The sequence below is a fragment of the Oncorhynchus masou genome, unplaced genomic scaffold, assembly GCF_036934945.1.
Source record: "Oncorhynchus masou masou isolate Uvic2021 unplaced genomic scaffold, UVic_Omas_1.1 unplaced_scaffold_16___fragment_2___debris, whole genome shotgun sequence".
Taxonomy (NCBI): Eukaryota; Metazoa; Chordata; class Actinopteri; order Salmoniformes; family Salmonidae; genus Oncorhynchus; species Oncorhynchus masou.
Genome location: NW_027016525.1, coordinates 95,261 through 117,441, shown reverse-complemented (window position 1 = coordinate 117,441; position 22,181 = coordinate 95,261). Strand labels below are relative to the sequence as shown.

At 41.0% G+C, this 22,181-nt stretch overlaps 1 protein-coding gene across 1 annotated transcript in view; it reads left to right on the top strand.

Moving 5' to 3' along the window:
- The window catches only part of LOC135538662 (protein TANC1-like), a 293,087-nt gene that overhangs the window by 241,577 nt on the left and 29,329 nt on the right, over window positions 1–22,181 (top strand). Inside the window, 6 exon segments of the mRNA XM_064964546.1 lie at window positions 2,789–3,396; window positions 9,389–9,497; window positions 10,246–10,368; window positions 16,420–16,656; window positions 17,768–17,953; window positions 21,643–21,721. Coding sequence (XP_064820618.1) covers window positions 2,789–3,396; window positions 9,389–9,497; window positions 10,246–10,368; window positions 16,420–16,656; window positions 17,768–17,953; window positions 21,643–21,721 — 1,342 coding nt within the window.

The following is a 22,181-nucleotide window of genomic DNA, read 5'->3' as shown; positions in this document are numbered from 1 at the left end:
TCAAACTACTTTTGTAATCCAACTTTAGGTATTAGTAAACGTTAATAATCGATCAAATTGATCACGGAGCGATCTGTATTCAATAGCAGCAAGTCAACAAATCATGGACGATTTTCTCTCTTCCATAACTTTCTCCTGTGTACTCGATGACAGGAAGTGCCTATTTCTCATTTCACCAAGGATTAACTTCAACCCAATTCCCAACACTGGCGACATCGTGCGGAAGCTGTAGGAACTGTAAACTGGGCCCTATCTATTTTCTCTTGCCATCAACAATACAGAGACTGGCGGAGTGATATTTTTGTGTGTTTTTTGTGAACAGTTTTCCTTGGGGTTTTGCCTGCTACAGACGTTCTGTTATAGTCACAGACATGATTTAACCAGTTTTAGAAACTTCAGAGTGTTTTCTATCCACACATACTAATCATATGCATACACTATATTCCTGGCATGAGTAGCAGGATGTTGAAATTTTGTGCGATTTTTAACAAAAAGCTGAAACAATTCACACGTTCTTTAAGAGGATTTATAATATACAGTTTTGGTTTGCCGATTTAGACGTTATACTGCTCCAATATAATTATTCTGTAATTATGGTAGCTGCTTTTGTTTGTTTCCCGCCCTTTCAATGGAAGGGTGTTGTGCTAGTAGTCTGTTGCGCTCATTGCAGTAAAACAATGTGTAGTCATTATGAGCAAGACAACATCGATTGTTTTCTTCAACTTGGTTTTCCATTACAAAGGGAACCCGGATTTAGGTTGCTTTCTCGTTTTAAAACATATAAAAACTCAAAAGGCGAGACTGACGAGCTACCACGTAGACAGACTTCATTAGTGTGTTTGTGTCTATTTAGCCAGGCAATGCCCACATTTTTCTGACATATTTTAGAATGTCAAAAAATGTAAAGGTCAATGCAAATGCCATTGGGTAGGCCTAAAATTAATTTTTAAAGTGGTAATGCATCCTTTTTGCATACATTTTGGGGGGACAACAATTAAGTATAAAATGTAGGTCCTTGAAAATTACAATTAAGTGCTTGAAAAGTAATTGAATTTTACTTGCCAATGTCTATATGAACCCTGTATAGGCTACTTGCTCAAACTGCAAATGAAAGATAAAATCCCCTGCTATTGAAATGATGCACGCATCATTCACTTTCCTGGCAGATCTTGACCTGGGACCGTATTTTTTTCATTCGGGCCAGTAGCTTTCATTTGCTGGCAAGTCTACCTGATTGTCAAGCCCTGCTGTGTGCGGTGCACGTAGTACCAATATGTCTACCACTTTGTGTAGCCAGTAGCGATGCTAATGATAGCCTAACCGTTTTCGGGTAGATGAAAAGGCAATTGAAGCTAACTACAAAGTAGCCTATGCCTACCTGGCAGAATCATGATTATTTGCATCAATCCAGTGGCCATTTGTTTTGAAAACTCCATCACAAGTGCACAACAAGAGCACCTCTAGTCAAACACAACTGTCTGGCTGGTGTAAACAAAAAAAAACTAAATTTCTCTATTTTTTCTCAGACCTCAACAAGGGTCCCCTGATGTGGTTTAAGAATTAGTCGTTTAAAAAAAAAGATTTCTAGAGCGAAAATCTGAAGAAAAAAAAAACAACTGGGGGAAATCACACTAATCATATTTTTTTTTTTACATGGTATCAAGTATGTTCTAAATTGAGTGTTAGGATCCCTGGACCAGAGAGAGGATTTCTCATGTTCATGGATCTTTCTGGGTTGGGTTGGGATTAGGCTACATGTCATGTCAAAATATGTTGATCCATCATTCCAAAAAAGAAACCTGTATATTTTTTTTAAAACCTGGGAAGTTACTGAAATGTTGCAAACCTAGGGAGGCCCTTTGATAAGTTCTCTCATGAAGTAGGTAGGATAAGTGGAGACTAGAGCCAGATGAATGTGTGAGTGTTACCTCATGCTCACACATCCAAAGTGTAAACAAGATCTCGGGGCAAGGTCGCTCACAATGGCTAACACTACAGACTAATAAGTGTGAGATGTTCTTAGGTGAGGTGTTGCGCAGAAACCATGGCCAGTCTGTATTATTCCGTATGTTTTTTTCTCTTTTCTCTCGCTCACTTTCGCTGTGTCTGCCTCTCCCTCTATTGCTATCTCTTCTCCCCCTCTCACTCTCTTTCTGAGAAGAAGGTGTTATCTCTGGGCTTGCATTACTTCTCTATCCTCTCCAGAAAGGCAGGGGGATTGCAGCAGGATTAAGGTGGATTGATTTCTCCCACCCTGAGGAGTGAGATTGAAGTGTGGGTTGTGTCCACAGCGTGCCAACTAAAAGTCTCCCCAATGGCCCCATCTCCTGCTCTCTCCAACTCTATCACCTCCCAGCTCCCAAAGTCTTTGTTTGCAAACACATCGGCGAGTGACTGCGGCAGGCCGATAGCTTAGTACTCAGTGTCAATTCCAGCTAGCCCCCTGTGCTTACTGACCTTGGGCTAATAAGAAAAGCTGGAGGAACCACACATGATATAGCCTTCATGGAGAGTGGAAGATTGTCCATTAAGCTCTCTCATTTTGCGGTGGTTTCTGTGGTGTGGAAACCGTTTTGGAATAGGAATTTGGAATTCTGGGCATACACTTAATTGTAAATTATATAGTTGATTTATTGTTTTACCCACTCTCATTTACATAGACATCTTTTTTTGTGTGGGTGATGGTACTGGAGAACATATATTTATAATATAATAACGATATAATGTAACAATATAATATTAAAGTGCGGTAGCAAATCTAATGACAATATCCTTGTGTCTTCCATAGGAAGTCACCAGCCTCTTCCCCTTCTCCAAAATCTCCCTGGACGATTTCCCAGAGAACAAGGAAATCAACACGGACCTCAATGCCTACATCCAATACCGCATCAACGGCAGCAAAGACATCATGAACAACATCTCCCTCAATGGCAAGGCCGACCCCATCATTGTGGGCAAGGTGAGCAGCCACCTGATCGCTCGCAGCCAGGGCTCCTATCTGTACCTCAAACTGACCCTGGACCTGTTCGAGAGGGGCCACCTGGTGATCAAGAGCGCTAGTTACAAGGTAGTGCCCGTGTCGCTGGCCGAGCTCTACCTGCTGCAATGCAACATGAAGTTCATGACTCAGTCGGCGTTCGAGCGCTCGCTGCCCATCCTGAATGTAGCGCTGGCGTCTCTCCACCCGATGATGGACGAGCAGCTGTTCCAGGCCATCAATGCGGGTACCGTGCGCAGCGAGCTGCCCTGGGAGGACTTCCAGCAGCACATGGAGACGTTGTCCTGTTTCCTCATCAAGCGGCGGGACAAGACGCGCATGTTCTGCCACCCATCCTTCAGAGAGTGGTTGGTGTGGAGGGCAGATGGAGAGAGCACCAACTTCCTCTGTGACCCCAGGTGAGCTAGGCTAACTCAAATCTACCCTGGTTAGACTGAAAAACAGCTTCTATCTCAAGGCCATCAGACTGTTAAACAGCCACCACTAACATTGAGTGGCTGCTGCCAACACACTGACACTGACTCAACTCCAGCCACTTTAATAATGGGAATTGATGGGAAATGATGTAAATATATCACTAGCCACTTTAAACAATGCTACCTTATATAATGTTACTTACCCTACATTATTCATCTCATATGCATACGTATATACTGTACTCTATATCATCGACTGCATCCTTATGTAATACATGTATCACTAGCCACTTTAAATTAACTATGCCACTTTGTTTACATACTCATCTCATATGTATATACTGTACTCGATACCATCTACTGTATCTTGCCTATGCTGCTCTGTACCATCACTCATTCATATATCCTTATGTACATATTCTTTATCCCCTTACACTGTGTATAAGACAGTAGATTAGGAATTGTTAGTTAGATTACTTGTTGGTTATTACTGCATTGTCGGAACTAGAAGCACAAGCATTTCGCTACACTCGCATTAACATCTGCTAACCATGTGTATGTGACAAATAAAATTTGATTTGATTTAGTTAGGTGAACTTAAGCCCAATTAGAGAGTTAGACGAACTCAAGCCCAATCAGTGAGTTAGGGAGCACTGCAAAATAGCCTCAATTAGCCTTCCTACCGTAGCGAGCTGGCTAACTTTGCTCGCTACTGTCGCTAGCTAGCTTCTTTGCAAAGATTTGATGCAGTCAAGATAGGCACTACCATGAATGATAGATAACCTATGGCAGCAACACGTTTGTCTAACTAGTGCGAGTTGGTTTGCCTACTTTCTCTCCCTCCTGCCACACACATAGACTGTCACACACACTGTTCCCTGCTCCTCTCCCACCCCTCCCCCACATTCTGCTGAAACAAGCAGAGTGCAGCACACCAGCTCTCTCCTGATCTCTGCAAGGAAGTCTCCATTGAAGTTTTTTTTTTAGTTTATTTGAAACGCAACATCTAAAGTGTTGGTCCCATGTTTTATGAGCTGAAATAAAAGATCCCATGACATTTCCATAGGCACAAAAAGCGTATTTCTCTCAAATGCACACATTTCTCCTTTGCCAAGATAATCCATCGACCTGACAGGTGTGGCATAACAAGAAGCTGATTATTACACAGGTGTACCTTGTGCTGGGGACAATAAAAGGCCATTCTAAAATGTGCAGTTTTGTCACACAACATAATGCCACAGTTGTCTCGAGTTTTGTGGGAGTGTACAATTGTCATGCTGACTACAGGAATGTCCACCAGAGCTGTTGCCAGATAATGTTAATTTCTCTACCCTAAGCTGCCTCCAACGTCGTTTCAGAGAATTTGGCAGTATGTCCAACCGGCTTCACAACCGCAGACAACGTGTAACCATGCCAGCCCAGGACCTCCACATCCGGCTTCTTCACCTGCGGGATTGTCTGAGACCAGCCACCCGGACAGCTGATGAAACTGGGTTTGCACAACTGAAGAATTTCTGCACAAACTGTCAGAAACGGTCTCAGGGAAGCTCATCTGCGTGCTTGTCGTCCTCACCAGGGCATTGACCTGACTGCAGTTTGGCGTCATAACCGACTTCAGTGGGTAAATGCTCAACTTTGATGACCACTGGCACGTTGGAGAAGTGCTATGTGGGCGAGCGGTTGGCTGATGTCAAAGTTGTGAACAGAGTGCCCCATACTGGCAGTGGGGTTATGATATGAGCAGGCATAAGCTATGGACAGCAAACACAATTGCATTTTTATCAACGGCAATTTAAATTCGAAGAGATACCGTGACGAGATCCTGAGTCCCGTTGTCGTGCCATTCATGCGCCGCCATCATCTCTTGATTCAGCATGATAATACATGACCCCATGTCGCAAGGGATCTGTACATAATTCCTGGAAGCTGAAAATGTCCCAGTTCTTCCATGGCCTGCATACTCACCAGAAATGTCACCCTTTGAGCATGTTTGGGATGCTCTGGAGCGACATGTGCGACAGCATGTTCCAGTTCCTGCCAATATCCAGAAACTTTGCACAGCCATTGAAGAGGACTGGGACAACATTCCTAAGGCCACAATCATCAGCCTGATCAACTTTATGCGAAGGAGATGTGTCGCGCTGCATGAGCCTCTCTAACCATGAGTGAAATGTGTGGTTGCCTAGGAGAGATGGCTCACTTTGGCATTTCTTCTAGCACTCAGAAGGAGGAGAAATAATTACAGTGCCTTGTTTAGAGCTGCATATTCTGATCTTCAGACGCTTTTAAAAATGTAAATATCGAGGGAGACCATTTTGTTTAAGGAGAAAACAAGCACAAGACAGTATTGAATGGTTGTTTGTGCAGTAAAGAGGGGGAAATTACCATCAATAAGAAGTTGTGCGTGATTCATCTCTGCCTGGGAGACCTCTGATGTCTGTTTCTTCACTTGAAGAGGAAATCGTACATTCAAGACAGCGTCGCCGCGTTCCCTTTTAAGTTACATCAATCCACTCCTTTTCACTCAATCACAGACATGTTATTGCTCCCTAGTTTGTATACCACCATTGATCGATACACATGGGGCAGGATACTTATGTAATCTGCGAGGAGGGAGAAGACGGTGCTTCGCTGCGAACAAGTTATGGAATTTATAGCTCAACTCTGAAACAGAAGCTGACAAGTCATATTTCTTCCTATTGCTGCTAAGATGTGCTTTGCTGTGTGAGGGGATGGATGGGCAGCCAGGAGAAGTAGCGTAGTGGATGTCTGCATCCCAAATGGCACTCTATTACCTATATAGTGCACTACTATCGACCAGAGCCCTATGGGCCCTTGTCAGAAATGGTGGACTAAATAGGGAATAGGGTACCATTTGGGACACTGCTCATGTTGTTTGGCAGAAACACCGGGGTTGTCAGCATACATCCTGGGTCCCGTCCCTGACACATTATCTTACATGGGGTCGACTGATGAAATGTAGGGCTCCTTCAGTGCTCTGCGTGGGGAAATTGATTTAGCTCAAGTCTGATGAGGGAGGTTGTTTACTGGCAAGGATGTTTCCATAAACACTATTCAGTGTAATAGAAGAACCATCTATATGGAGTTCAGACACTACTGGCAACTGATGTTGACATTTGAAATTCAACACTCATTTGGGTTGGAACTGAATTTGCACTTAGACATGGACTCAAGAAAAATACTCTTGAGTTGGCAAACTGTAGGCTTAGTAGCAAATGTATACTATACAGTAGTTAGCATTACTACTGTCAAGAGTGTACTCCTATCTTGTTGCTATCATTTATAAGAACAAGAACTAGGGAATCAGGATATATCGGTGAACATATCGGAATCGGACGATATTAGCTAAAAATGCCAACATCGGTATCGACCCAATGTCTAGTTCAACGCTGATGTGAAAAACTGATGTCAAAGCTGACGTACATACCTATATAATGTAGGTACATGACGTAATGACGCCACGTAATATTTTGCGCTACACCTGCAACACAGCATTCCTAACCTAGCCCACAATGTCTGCTGTGTGGATCATTCATTTGAAGAGTAAGAACATTTTAGCGAGACAACTCAAAGGCGAAATCCTTTAACGCCAAGATAATGGAATTCATTGTCCTTGACAATCAACCTTTCTCTGTCGTGGGTGATGTTGGCTTTCGCGACTGGTTGAGCATCGGTACACACTAACGTTACCAAGTGCGCTATTGTTCAGATGTTGCCCTACCGGAGTTACATAGTAATAGCGTCACTGCTATTAGCTTCAGGACATACTATGGAACACCGTTTGGGTCTTTGCGTGTCCAGAAAGATACACGTCAAATAACACTATTTGACGCATTAAATAAGATTTTAATTGACACGTCAAATACAACCGTTCTATTATAGAATGTTATTTGTTCTGAATTTGCACGTGCAAGCCAAGCGCCGCCACTACTATCAGAAGCACTGTCAAAGCTGTACAAAAGTCTGCAAACAAGCGAACACCGGCCACGAACGATGTGTTTACAATACCGCGTTGGTAATAAAGCATTATTTGTTCGACCGCAACTTCTGGGGTCGCTAGCTAGCTTTAGCTTGTTACCTAGCTAGCTACTAGCTACTAGCACCAATACAACCAATATAGCACCAATACAACCAATCTGAAAACAGTGACCAGTTGAAACTGCAGTCATTTTCACTCTTCTTAGCAATGATTTAGGAATCCTTGTGAGTATTGGCTAGGTAGCCACTTGTTGTTTACCTATTGAAATAAGTATGCCCCCAATGCAATTCTAAAGTGTTATTTCAACACATTTTTGTCAAAATAACAAATTAATGTATTTTGGTTATTTTATAACATTCCTACCTCGTTTGGTATGATTTATTCAATTATGGCATAATTCTACTATTTTTATTCATTTGCGTCACTGTCAATGACATACTTTTATTTGGAAGTCCACTATTGTGCCTAATCCTTATTGTGGCTAGCTTCACGATTAATGGTTCCACCCACCATTAATCAAATATGAACCGCCTTATAAATTACGGTTATTTTAGATGATGACACCTAGCTATATATAGTTTCACTGTAATAGAATGCTTAAAAAGCTGCTAAAATTGTAAAAAAAAAAAAATGGTGGAAAGGAAAATATTGGATATTGGTATCGTGCAAAAATGTCATATCGGTGCATCACTAACAAGAACTTATGTGGTCCCTAAAGCATCAACACAGTATGAAGTGTTATTGTAGATTTAAAGAGAAATCTTTGAAAACAAACACATGATTTGGTAGCAAAGATTGGTGATCGAAGACATGGGCTAATGCCAATCAGGAGGGGGACAAGTACAAACTTGTGTGGTTACTGCATATTGTGTATGCATCCCATCTTAAATATTATCAAGGAATTTACTGTGTGTTCCACTTCATCTTAGATGAATTTTGGCAAGGATTCTCAATCTGCAAAAAAAGTCATTGTTTCCTGCGGTTTTGCTGCCCTGTGGAATGGGCTAATGTGTCTTTAGACTGTGATTTTTTTAGACTGTGATTAGACTCGGATTCTTCATACCCTCATTAGTGACTACCATAGTGCACACTAATCATACTAGGGACAAGTCCCAAATGGCACCCTATTCCCATATATAGGGGTCAAAGTAGTGCACTATATAGGGAATAAGGTGCCATTTGGGACGCATCATGATTGCCCTTACTTTCTCTCTGTTCTGACTCACCTCTGCATACCTCTTCCAAGCTGCAGTCACTGACCTCTATACACCCCCTCTCAGACCCCTCCAACACAATCTGTCAAAACAAAAGCAAGTGAAGACCTGGCATGAGGACTGACACACAGAGCTAGAAGAAATGCTTGTTATTTCCCCATTCAAAAGAGAAAGCACACCTTAACGGAAAAAGTTCAAACTGAAACGTCAGTCATGCGTGGTCTTTTAATGAAGTTCTCTGGTAATTAACACCAGAGAGCAGAGCTTCAGTGAGAAGACGAAGGTGGTTACATTTAACACAAGGGCTGCATTCTCTAGTCTACACCGCTTGTCCTCATCTCCTCGCGGGCCGCGCCATGCCAGGCATGGCATAGACAGGGTCTAGACACTGGCGTTTAACAGTGTTTAATCAGACCTGCCAACAGAGAGGCTGACGTGAAGTAATGGATAGAATAATGCACCATGATTACAACACACTCTCCAATCTCTCAAGATAAGAAAATTACAAATCTCAATTCTTTCTCTTGACTGCCTAGGAAAATTAAAGTAGCTTTAGTTGGAATGAAAAAACAGCAGCCGTCACTCCCCAATCAGCCAAGTATGAAAGTGGATGATGAACAATGTGTCACTCACATCGATACATTGTAAGAACATCCTACCATGGCATAACTATGGCACCTGTAAGCCCTAGACATTGTTTTTCGAACACTTTGCACACTTTTAGTTGTTGATGGGAAATGTCTTGGTGTTTCCTCTACAGGAGTGGACACGCACTCATGGCCTTCATGCTGTCGCGACAAGAGGGGAAACTGAACCGGCAGCAGACCATGGAGCTGGGCCACCATATCCTTAAAGCACACATCTTCAAGGTACAAGAGACTAGCCAGGACCAGATTACCGAACAGGCATGCAGGGCACATCCCCCGGGGACCCTTTAAAGCTATATTTGAGCTATTAAACAGCAACAACAACAAATATCTACCTCAATGGCAAAGAGTATAGAATTGCTGGAAATTTACTTTGAAACGGCAACAGTTTTTCTTAGACAAAATGTGTAGAAAAGCATTATAAAACTGCACATTTTTCTCTCTGCACCTTTGCAAAATGTGTTAAAAGCAGTAAGTTAGCTGATTTCATTAAAATATATATATATATATATAAATATATATATATATATATATACACAATATAATGCCCCAGGGCCTCAAGGTAGTCCGGCCTTGAGACTAGCTACTTCTGGGCCAGAATTCACAAATCGTCTCAGTGGCAGTGCTGATTTATGATCAGTTTTGCCTTTTATATCACAGTGAATAAGATGACATGGACAGAGTGGGACCTGATCCTAGATCACCACTCCTACTCTGAGACTATTGATGCAAATGGCCCTTGAAGCCTATAGTGTATATCCCACCCTTACTCGGATTACATTCCTTTTGTGAATTTTAGAGTGCGTATGTTTATTAATGAATCAAGATACATGTACATATGGACAGTATCATCAGAGGATAAGCCCTCTGGGTGTGAGAGAAGGCTCTGGGAGTGAATCTACAGTAGGTATCATTGGTTTATTGACCTGGTGTGTGTGCATGGTTTTAGTGTCTCTGTCTCTGTCCTCAGGGTCTGAGTAAGAAGACGGGTGTGTCTTCCAGCGTGCTGCAGGCCCTCTGGATCAGCTGCAGCGCTGATGGTCTCTCAGCAGCCCTGGCCTCTCTGAGGAACCTCTACACCCCCAACGTCAAGGTGAGGCCTCCACCCTAGACATCCAGACCCTCACCTGGAGCACTGCTGTGACATAGGATATGCTATTTATTTATTTATTTATTCAGGGTATTTTTATTGATAGATACAGTGAAAAAGTGATTGAGATGAGGAGAGGGACATAGAATGCAAAATGGCACTGTCAGGGGTTGAACCCATGCCTCCAGGGGCAATGTGTAGTCTGCAAGCAGTAGCACTACCACGAGACCAGCCAAAACCAACTGGCGGAACCAACTGACTCAGAGAAGAGTCAATCCGGACCGGACAACATCACATTTTGTTTTATAAAAGTCATAGCATATTTTTTTTTAACAGCTTTAAAAAATCAACCCAGGCGCAGTGGCCTCTTTAACTCAGCAACCTCTCTTTCTCGCTCTCTCTGTCGATGCAACGCCCACCTGAAAAGTAGCAATATTAAGCGCCATTATGACACCAGGCATAGTCATTTCGATCAGAAGTATCCCCTGGATGCGGAGGTGAGAACAAACAAGATTAACCAACTAAAATCCCAATTAGAGATCCGCCAAAGTCCTTGTCAATTCCCAGACAGTCCAACAACATGCAATGGAGTGTTCACTGAGGATAGCTTGGGTTTTGGGAAAACACAAAACACAATTTTCAGACGCTCAGATAGTAAATTAATGCATGTGTGAAGTTGCTGACACCTTGCTTGAAGGTAAACAAAAGATGAGCTCAGAGAAAAGATCAAATGAATTTGAAAGAGGACCACCCTGACCTGACTTCATATCACTGCATCATCCTTCAATCTGTCCTGTGTGCCAGTCTGGGGAAATAGTATTCTGAGGTCATGACAACGATGATGAAACTGATCTTTTTGAGAGCAACGTCATCCCTACAATACTGCTTGCTACGAGGCATTCTGACAGAGGCCAATGCCAGTTTTGCTGACTTACAACTGAACAACAATGTCAGATGACTCAGCAAAGGCAGTGTTTTGGATGCTTTTGGGCCATTCGGGAGGAAATCAAAGCTTTGTTATCAGAGCAAAAGAGTGACAAGGCAACTCAGATTTTGGAGTTTTTGTAAGATAAGGCGAAGATGGGAACAGTTGCATTTTTGACAGACATTACATCACACCTTAATCAACTGAATGTTAAGCTGCAGGGATGGCACAACACAGTGTGTGATATGATAACAGCAGTCCGGGCTTTCCAGAAGAAATTGGAGCTTTTCAAGAATGATCTCCAGGGAGAACTTGTCCACTTCCCTGATCTTCTGGTGCAAATGCAGGGAGACAAAGATGTTCCCTACCCATGTTGATTTCATCCAGAAGCTGATGGATAACTTCAAGGCTCGCTTTGATGACTTCATTGTTGGGAGGGAACTGCTACTGCTCATTCAGAACCCCTTCTTGGTCACAAATGTGACAAAGTTGTCAGAAAAATCAAAACAGATCTTCAGATTTGTAGATCTTGCCTCACTGCAAATGGAGTTGATTGAGCTGCAAGAAAATGTGTCTTTGAAGGAGCAGACTGGTGACTGTGACCCTGTTACTTTCTGGGGAAAGATGGTGCCTGCAGCTGATGTCCCTGTTCTCAAGAACCTGGCACTATACATCACCAATGAACAACAGCACTAGTGTCTCAAGAGTTGTTCTCACACCATTAGTGCCTAAGTTCAAAGCATTGGCAGGAGACAGAAAGTGTAATTTCTCTCATTGATGCAAGCCCAGAGTGACTTCTACATGAATATTGCATGGCCCACAGAGACATTCTGTGCATTCAGATTATTATTTTTGTTAAACTCTCCTTTCTTCTCCAGAAAACATGTACTTTATTTTATTATAATTCAAGTTCACAGTGCACTTTATGCATAGACAATTATGCAACCACTTTTGCTCTTCTGCAATGTTGCACATGTTTGCATTCAAAATAAGTTGTAATTCATTGAAATTCTTCGTCTCATTTTCTGTATTTAATGTACATTTTATATAACAACATGTTTCCTAAGTCGTAGACAACTATGTTTGTTACTGCGGCTGTACCACAGCGCTGATAAAGAACGATATCCATCCGGACCTTTGCCACCTAGGACATTTGTGTCACTGGACCTTCTCAAATAGTAGTTGAGTACCTCTGCACTAGACCTACCCCCAGCACAGACATATAGACTGGTCCAAAATGATTGATGAGCAATAATGACTGTATAAAATAAATCATTCAAATATTGAGCTATGTTGTATGCTCAGAACTGTATATTGTTATTGTATTACATGCTAACCTCCCCTGTTATTGGTAATGATGAGAGGTTAGCATGCCTTGAGGGTATGATCTTTGATCCTCTGTAACTTTCTAATTTCTCATTATTCTCGATTCATTCAGGATTATCTGTAATCATGGTTGAATCCACATTAATATAGAAGTGTTTAGAAGCCTATTCTATTCTTATTTATAATAAATGTGACTCCAAAATTGCACAATACATTATTTTCCATTCATTTCTATTAGGCACGAAACAAACTGCAAAAATGAATCTAACAAGTTTGTAGAGTCACAAGCTTGATGTAATTATTGCGTACTAGGTATATTGGGCTAAATATTAAACTTTTCACGACTTAATTTATGAGAATCTTTTTATACTGTCATTATTGCTGTGTGTCAAACATTTCGGACCCCACTGTATGTTCTTGAGCGCATGCATGTTGCCTGAACACACTGGTCATTGTGTCTCCCTGAATGTTTTCCTATTACATTTTTCCACCAGAGATTTGTATTAGCACAGTAGTATTATTGTAATCTACTCTCCTCACCTCGAATGTCCTCCCTGAGTGCTTGTTAATTCCACTGATGGCTCCCAGTGTGTGTTATGATAAGCATTGTGATGTTTCCTGGAAACACTCACTTACGGTGATGAGTGTGGGCTCGCCACCAATGAACAACAGCTCATTGGAAATCTCACCAAGATGCTCACTGGCTCCGATAGATTGATGCAGGTTGCACTCTCTTCCATTAGTTTGATCCATCTGCTATCTGTGATGCTGTTCTCTGTGGAGGAAAAGGAGGCTGTGCCATTCGAAGTAATTACAGAGCCCTTTTTAATTTAATCAACAAGAAGGCACGTTAATGACAGAGTGGGGAAAATCATTTTTTATGTTAAATTATGCCTGGCTCTGTGTCTGTCTACATGCCCTGCTCTGTCTATTATGGCGGGAGATAGAAAATAGTCCTCCTAAGGCGTACAAGGCAATTATCAGTGGGGAATGATGTATTGTAGCTTTAAGCAAAAACAACTATATATTTTTGTTTGCCATTAGCAGTATGCTTAGGGTGTGGTTTTATTAACGCTTAGAGTGTTGTTTTGTTAACGCTTAGAGTGTTGTTTTGTTAATGCTTAAACATTATCATCTCCATTTCCCGGTGTGAAATATTCTGTTTGAGTGTAACATCTCTCAAGAAGACAGTCACAGACAGAGTTGTTCCTTGTCCTCCAATGCCCCCTAAGAATCATTGGTGCTAATTTATTCCGTTGCGGTTCCGCCGGTAAATAAAGCAAATTCAATTTCCTCTTCTTTTAACACTCACTGGGTTTGACGCCTCGTCTGATTAAACATAAATTATTATATTCCTTATCAAGGAAAAGAAGAATATGCTCTGATTATCGCAAACACTAGATAATTTCCACTGTGTACTCTTGCGTTGAATGCATTTCGAAATGACTATATGTGCAATCAATTTTAGTTTAAAACAATCTTTGAATTGTGGTAAGGTCATGTTTAAAGCTAGGAAAAAATTATATATATATATATATATATTTTTTTTTTAATTAGCTATTTGGCTGAATTCTATGCTCGATTTTCTTTTTTCAAAAATATTTTTAAAGGTTAGATTGTGAGAGAGATGACAGTGGGGGAAGATGGAGAAAGGATGTGTCAAAGAGCAGTAGGTCAGATTTGAACCTATGCCGACAAAATACACATGTGCCTGAGGATAGTGGTGTGCCGGTCAGCTGTATGTCCACCCGCTCCTGTCCGCAATTGCTAACCCATCCGCAACCACCCAACTATATGTGATGAAGTGAAAATCTGAGGCCCGCGCCCGACTCTAACCTGCTAATATAGAAAATATCTGTAGGCTACACTCTTAGAAAAAAGGTTTCCAAAAGGGTTCTTTGGCTGACCCCATAAGAGAACCTTTTTTGGTTTCAGGTAGAACTCTTTGGGGTTCCATGTAGAACTCTCGGTGGGAAGGGTTCTACCTTTAACCAAAGGGGGTTCTTGAAAGGGTTCTACAATTGGTACAGTCAAAAACCCTTTTTGGTTCTAGATAGCACCTTTTTTTTTAAGGGTGTACAGTCAGAGACGGGGGAACGATTTTTTTGACAGGGGGTGCAGGATTTTTTGCCAGATTTAGATATGTTTCTGCTTATAATTTCTAATATTTTGATAGGCTATATGTTAGTCAACTTATCTATACTTAGATACATGCAGCTTCTCTTCTGTCATTATATGTTGCCCTAGAAGACTAAATAAACCCTTGCTCACCAGAATAATGTCATAAATTGATAGAATGAATGCTTCAATCTAGTTGACATCGGTACATTTTTCTCTGTGGTCTCTGCTTCTTTTACAGAGCAAAGACATTTAGGGATCGAGAAGAAAATGAAAAATTATTATTAAAATTATTTATTTTTGTTGCAAAAATCTGTTTGACCGGTTGCAAGGAAATAGAAAGCTATGAAAACGACCCAACATGTTTCTGATAAGATTTCTTCAGAAAAAGTAAGAGCGCCTGCTAAATGACTAAAATGTAAACATTTCAGTTCGGCTTAGATGCATATTTTATGTGGTTGAAATACTATCAGCTTTTATGTTGCTGATAAACATAGCACTTCTACAGACGGTATATAACTGTGCATTTGCATTCTCTCAAGATGCTGAAAGAAATAAATCATATTTCTCTACTCCTGTTCCAGAGTCCAAATGTACGCTTGGTGTATCACTTTACTGCAATAAGTGCTTAATTCTGCAGGAGTTAATATGAAGGCTATATGAGAGGTTATACACCTACTGTCAGTGTCCAGATTTCAGTTTCCATTTAACCCATCTGAACCGTAGGCTACAGTTCCCTTGACGTACCAAAGGCCTATTTGAAGTCCCCGTCTTGTGACTGTCGAATATGTATATTGCCACACAATCATTACACAAAATAATCCTCTTTTACCATGTCACCAAATCTTTCCCAAACATTACTTTTCTGGCCCTCCCTTCTCTTTATTTTCAACTCTCCATTACATAGCTTTTCACTTATTGAATTGAATTAATCTCGGACATTGTCCTTTTTGCCTCCATGGCAATTGGCAAGTGGGCTACAGTTTGGCCCTGAAGCTTAGGCTTACGCAAGAATGCCAGATGGCCTAAAATAATGAAAGCAAATCTCAATGTGGCCTATAGACATAAAATGCACAAGTCTAGGTCCAAAAGGCTCCTTAACAGCTTCTACCCCCAAACCATAAGACTGCTGAAAAATTCATCAAATGGCCACCGGAGTATTTGCGTTGACACCCCCCCCCCGTTTTAGTTTTTACACTGCTGCTACTCGCTGTTTATTATCTATGCATAGTCACTTTGCCCCTACCTTATTTATTTTTATTGTATTTTGTAAAGATTTTCTTAACTCTATGTTCTTAAAACTGCGTTGTTGGGTAAGGGCTTGTAAGTAAGCATTTCACAGTAAGGTGTTGTATTCAGCGCATGTTTCAAATCAAATTTGATTTGATACATTTATGGATTTTTTAAGGCATTGTTTTCTCCTTCTTCAACCCACCCCGCCCTTCATCCATACAATATTTCATGACCATAAACTCGCCGCCCCACAGATACAGCTGCGGGGACTGCGAGTTATGAGTCAACCCACACATCACAACCGAAGGATGCGGCATTACCGCTAGCCCAGCCAGGCCTCTATTTTCAGGTTTAGGGAAGACAAAATGTTTAATTCCATGCTCATGTTTTTCTTACACAATTTGATAAGACAGTTGAATTCCATGTGTATTTAATGTGTGCTGCTCTTGTAGGTGAGTCGTCTGCTGATGCTAGGCGGGGCCAATGTGAACTACAGGACAGAGGTGCTGAACAACGGCCCGGTGCTGTGTGTCCAGTCCCACCTGGGCCACCAGGAGATGGCTGGCCTGCTGCTGGAGTTCGGGGCTACCTTGGACGTGGTGTCCGAGAACGGCATGAGCCCTCTCTGCTTCGCCTCGGCTGCCGGACACTTGGGTTTAGTCAGCCTGCTCTGCAAGAGAGGAGCCAAGGTTTGTGCTACTCCCCCTAGACCCTCAGACATCTACAGGATCAGGGCTAATCATCCCAGCTTTTCCCTTAACACTAGAACCGCTGGGCCTCGATGGACCCACCTTCAAGCTAATGAGCAGTCATTTTGACTGCAACATTCTAACAGTGTATTTAATATATTTCATATATGCTATTGTAAAAAGAATAATTTGGTTGTGTTAATGAAGGCCTTGGGTAACATTAGAATACAAATTTGATTTGATTTAAAAAAACGCAATATCATTTTCATTTTTTTATGTTACTGTAGGCTATATGTAAAAACAAAACAACGCCAAAATGCAAGTGTTCAAAACAATTTTATTTGTGGAATGCCTTTGTTACAATTATGAAACAGAATGCATATGTTCTGGAACACAGTAACAGCTTATTTTTATAACAACAAAATAAAAATACCGCAACCACAAGATGCACGGTCAAATGATGAAAGTAGCCTAAACATCATTATAAGCACCAAGTGGCCTTTATAAATAGTGAAACTCGGCACAAATGCGATAATGGTGTTATAATGAATATAAGTTTCGATATGACAGCAGTAAAAAAAAACTAAATTATTGTCAGCTCGTGCTTATATTGTGTGCATTTGATTTAGCTGCTATCCCTTGTACTAACAGTTGACACAATTTTTGTAACTTTCACTTCCTTGACACACTTTGACTTGGTTGTAGTGCATAATAGTCTCCCGTTTTCTCTTTATTGTATTCCCGTTGTCTTGTCATTCTTCAACACCGTTGTGGAGTACAATGGCTGTGCAGGTGCCTTATTTTGTGCAGACTGAGGGAGCTCCGTTCTCACTTTGTTCATGGTGCCGACCAGACTTGTTTTCTTTGCAAGATAATTGTTCGCCAATGACAGTGAAGTTAGGAAATTGTCCAACATAAAGTTCCACAAGCCCCATCTCCACATTATCTGACATTATCTGACACTTGTTCTTAACTTAACTTGTCTTAACTTGTTCTTAACTTGTTCTTAACTGACTTGCCTTGTTAAATAAAGGTTCAATTTAAAACAATTTAAATAATAAAATATGTCATTGTATTACAGCATATAAACCCTGTTGTTGTTTTGTTGCAGGTTGACCATGTGGATAAGAGCGGTCAGTGTGCTCTGGTCCATGCTGCTCTGAGGGGCCACCCTGGCATCATCCAGTACCTCTTGGAGCTGGAGTGGACCCCCGAGGGCCAGCAGCAGAACTGCAGTCTGAAGAACAAGACCCTCCAGCAGGCTCTGATCGCTGCCTCCAGCATGGGACACACACAGGTCAGTCAAAAGACACTGGTTGAATCCCAAATGGCACATGTTGCAACCACCCAGTTTACTGCACAGGGTTTGTATGGTCATGAAATCCTAGAAAGGTCATGGAATTAGAAAATAGTTTTCCAGGCCTGGAAAATTATGCTTGTGCCCGATCTCAGTAATCGTATCTGTTTTATCTCGTCATCGGAAAACCCGGAAGTGTGCTTTAAATGTTGTAAAGCTAATTCCTCAAGTGCACATTACTGCGCTATCGCTTGGACTGCATCACATAGCGCATCGTTATGTTTCATCACCCATTCACACACATTGTTAAATGACCCGACAGATGAAAATGCACATGATTTACTTACTTAGTCCTTTTCAATTATCAACGAAATAGACTAATATATATCCTAATGCATGGCTACTACTGCCTGCATTTATTCCAGGCAGATTTAGATGAAGATAATAATTAGCTTTACCAATATATTTTTTTCACTTTCGAGAAGAGCAAATCTTTTATCTCCCGACACTTATGCCACAACATTTCTACAATAAATGTACATTTGTCATTTTATTTTCGAATGATCTGTTGCTCAGTAAACATTCCTGGGCGAGAATAAATAATAATAGCAAGCAAGCAATGGCTTGGGTCACTACATAACGACAGACATCGTCAGCAATGGAATAATTAAACGGACAAAGTAGACCTACTAAACAACACCAAGTAGACAGACAGAAACAACCATATGTCCTTAGCAAACAATGATGACTAGCTACAGATTCTGATTCATACAGGATGTTTGGAGAAGTGGAGACTTGTGCCCTGAGACGAGTGACTATGAGTGAGTGAAACAGCCTGTCTGGGAAAATGAGAGCAGAGAGAGTGACTTGGTCTAATCCAATTGTTGCAACAGGCTCAAACGATACCCCGCCCATTTCTTTACAGACAGAAGAACTAGCCAATAGTTGTTCAGAGCACACAGCGCATCACACTGTTTGAGTGAAAGAGAGATGTGCGCTGGCAGCAGAAAATAACTTTTTTTCCGACCAAGGATAATAATAAAAAATACTTGTGTCATAATCTTATTTGGAAAATTCTCCATATCCGTTACGATACTCTTTTTGCACAAGTACTCGGCGCACCCCTATGGAAAAGCTTGGGAAAATATTAAAATCCGAAACGTTTTGGAAAAGTAATGGAAATTAGTTTAATAATTTTCGCTCATGTAAATAATTTAGGCATACTTTTTATATATTCTATCAATCACATACAAATCTACATATCAGTCATCGCGCGTTTCTGTGTGTGTGTTTATACTTGCGTAAGTGTCCTAAAAACTTGCCACAGGCAAATGGCCGAGGTGCAGTTGATGCTACACACTTTGGTTGTAAAACAATGGCTCATACACTGAATTGGAAAGTTGGCATTCCCCTCTAATCAACATTAGCCATGTTATTCTGACAATGTTAAATAAATATTTATAGAATAACCTAATTGACAAACAACTCCCACAGCGGCAGGAGGTTTTGGTACAAGTTATCTGACCGGCACAAATCGGTCTTATGTAGCAAAATTTGAAATGGTGTTTTTTACATTGGATAAAAGTAGAGACTCAGAGCTACACAAATATCATACACTGCATGTTTGAGGAACAATGGGAAAGTAATTCTGCTTTGAAAGTTGATAAACTTGTAAATTCACTTTTGAGAAAATGTCCTTTGGTACCTAGTTAAAAGCTCTTCTTTGGTGGTGTCTCTACAGTATGTATACATGAAAAAGCAAGCATACTTTTTATGCCTGCTTTTTCATGTATACATACTGTAGAGACACCACCAAATTATTGGTAATGGAAATGTGAAATGTGGTTAAAAGTCAGGGAAAAGTCATGAAAAGTCATGTGTCAAAAAGTGTATGAACCCTGATTGCAATGTATTGTACACCCACACTATCCACACGGGTCAGTCTTGTACTGTACACAGGAGAGTTCTCCTACACAGTCCCTCATCTTTACAACTCCACAACACAACCTCACCTCTGTGCTTTGGAAGCAAAGGTGATTCCACTGAAAACTTCAGCTGCACGTTCTTCTTGTTTCATTTATGAAATAGGTTGTAGATGGACCATGTGTACAGTATTGATCCCATAGTATGTCTGCAGCAGCGGAGGCTGCTGAGGGGAGGACAGCTCATAATAATGGCTGAAACGGAGCGAATGGAATGGCTTCAAACCATGTGTTTGATGTATTTGATACCATTCCACCAATTCTGCTCCAGCCATTATCACGCGCCCGAGCTCGTCCTCCCCAATTAAGGTGCCACCGACCTCCTGTGGTTTGCAGTTAGCTGCCCAGGAGAGAAGCATACTGGGCTGTGGGTTAGGGATGGGCCTTTGAAATTATTTCACTATTCAAATGATATCATGCTATTTTTTCATGTATCCGGAGAGTCGAATACATGTGTTTTAAAGAAAACATTTTGGGGGGAAACCTCAATGGAGACTTGTTCACGCATGTTTTAGCAGAATGGTGGGGGAGGGGCAAGAGATAAGCAAAGGCCGGTGTGTGACAGTATGTGTTTTGCAAGGAGAGAGAGAAAGTAGCCAAACCATCTCACGCTAGTTAACCAACCTATGGCAGCAACAAATTTGTCTATCTATCATACGATCTGGTAGTGCCTGTCTTGACTGCGTTAAATCGCTGTAAAGAAGCTAGCGAGCTACAGTAGCCAGCGAAGTTAGCCAACTAACTAGCTAAAGTAGCAAGGCTAATTGACAATATTTTATTGCGCTCCCCGTACTTGTCTACAATGACTCCATTAATATGAAACCACAGCCTACTTGTTGGTTGATCATTGTAGCCTACTACTCCTCATTTAGCCAACTTAATGGCATCATTTTTATTCCATTTTGCATTGATTAGAAATCTCCCACTTCACTTGCTACACGGTTGCTTTGATTGAGCGACAATAACAACAAGCTTCAATGACAAGTTATACGTGTGAAACGTGTATAGTCTACCGGTGCATCTTTTATATGGGGCACACTCATAAAAACTGTCATTAAACAGTTGTTTTATTAAAAAGTTGAATGTTATGGTCTGTCCTTGTAGGATATGTAGCAATGTCACATAGATAATTTAATAAACATTTTGACAAAGCCAAAAATTGGCCTATTTTGTTTGCAAAAATGTATAATATCCCAAGTAATCGAAATCTAACGTCTGTTTGAATATTCTAAATACCGTGTCAATCCCTACTGTGGGTTGATTGATGCCAGCTCCTCATTAAAAGGGCTGTAATACTGTTAGCCCTATACACTAGGGCTGTGGGTCGACAGTATTATAGGATGGGCTATCGACCTCCACCTCCACGGAGGGCCCAGTGAGAGAGGAGTGTAAAGGAGAGCACAGACAAAGGGGCTAACTAGCACTACCGACATATTAATACCATTGGACCTGTACTACACAGCACGGAGAATCTCTACTATAGAGGCTATAGAGACTAGTACATGCATCAGCACTCTAGTCCAGTGATTAATTTAACATGTGCTAGAGAAGCATAATTTGCTGGGGCTGCTTTTTAATCGACCCGCAGAAGTTGTTTAGGTGCTCCGGTATTTCTGCGATATAACCAGCACGGCATAGAACTAACTCATAGCTTTTATATTTGATGCTTGGATTCTGTGTCATTAATCAAAGTTTCTTGTTCGACAGGTTGTGAGAGGCTTGTTGGCGTTGAATAACGAGCACGCTGTGCAAATTGATGGCCAAGACACTCTGTGGGGAGAAACCGGTACGTTTTCTCTCGATTCTTTTTCAAATATGTTGTTTTCTTTGTGTAATATCAGTGTTTTTACAGTGGCATTACTGAAATTGTATACGCTTGTCCAATGTTCTGTATTTTATCTCCTTCCAGTAACATAACACTTTCTTTTTGCAGGATGTAGTTGTTCACATTTAGCCAAATATCTGTTCATTTTTATTTTTTACTGCCTGTCTAATTTTCCCTGTCCTCTTCCCTTAATGGGGCAATCTGTAGTTGCTACATCCATTTTTGGACTTATAAATGAATGATATGTATCCATTGATTCTTAACTTATTAATGCCTCGGAAGTTTAGTTCAACTGTCGTACCCCATCAGAACCCAAAATATAAGCTTGTTTTGTTAAATTCATGTTTTAAGTATCCATATATTTCTGTTATTATGGTGCTACTGTATCACTCTGTCATTGTTATACCTGCATGGTAGTCTC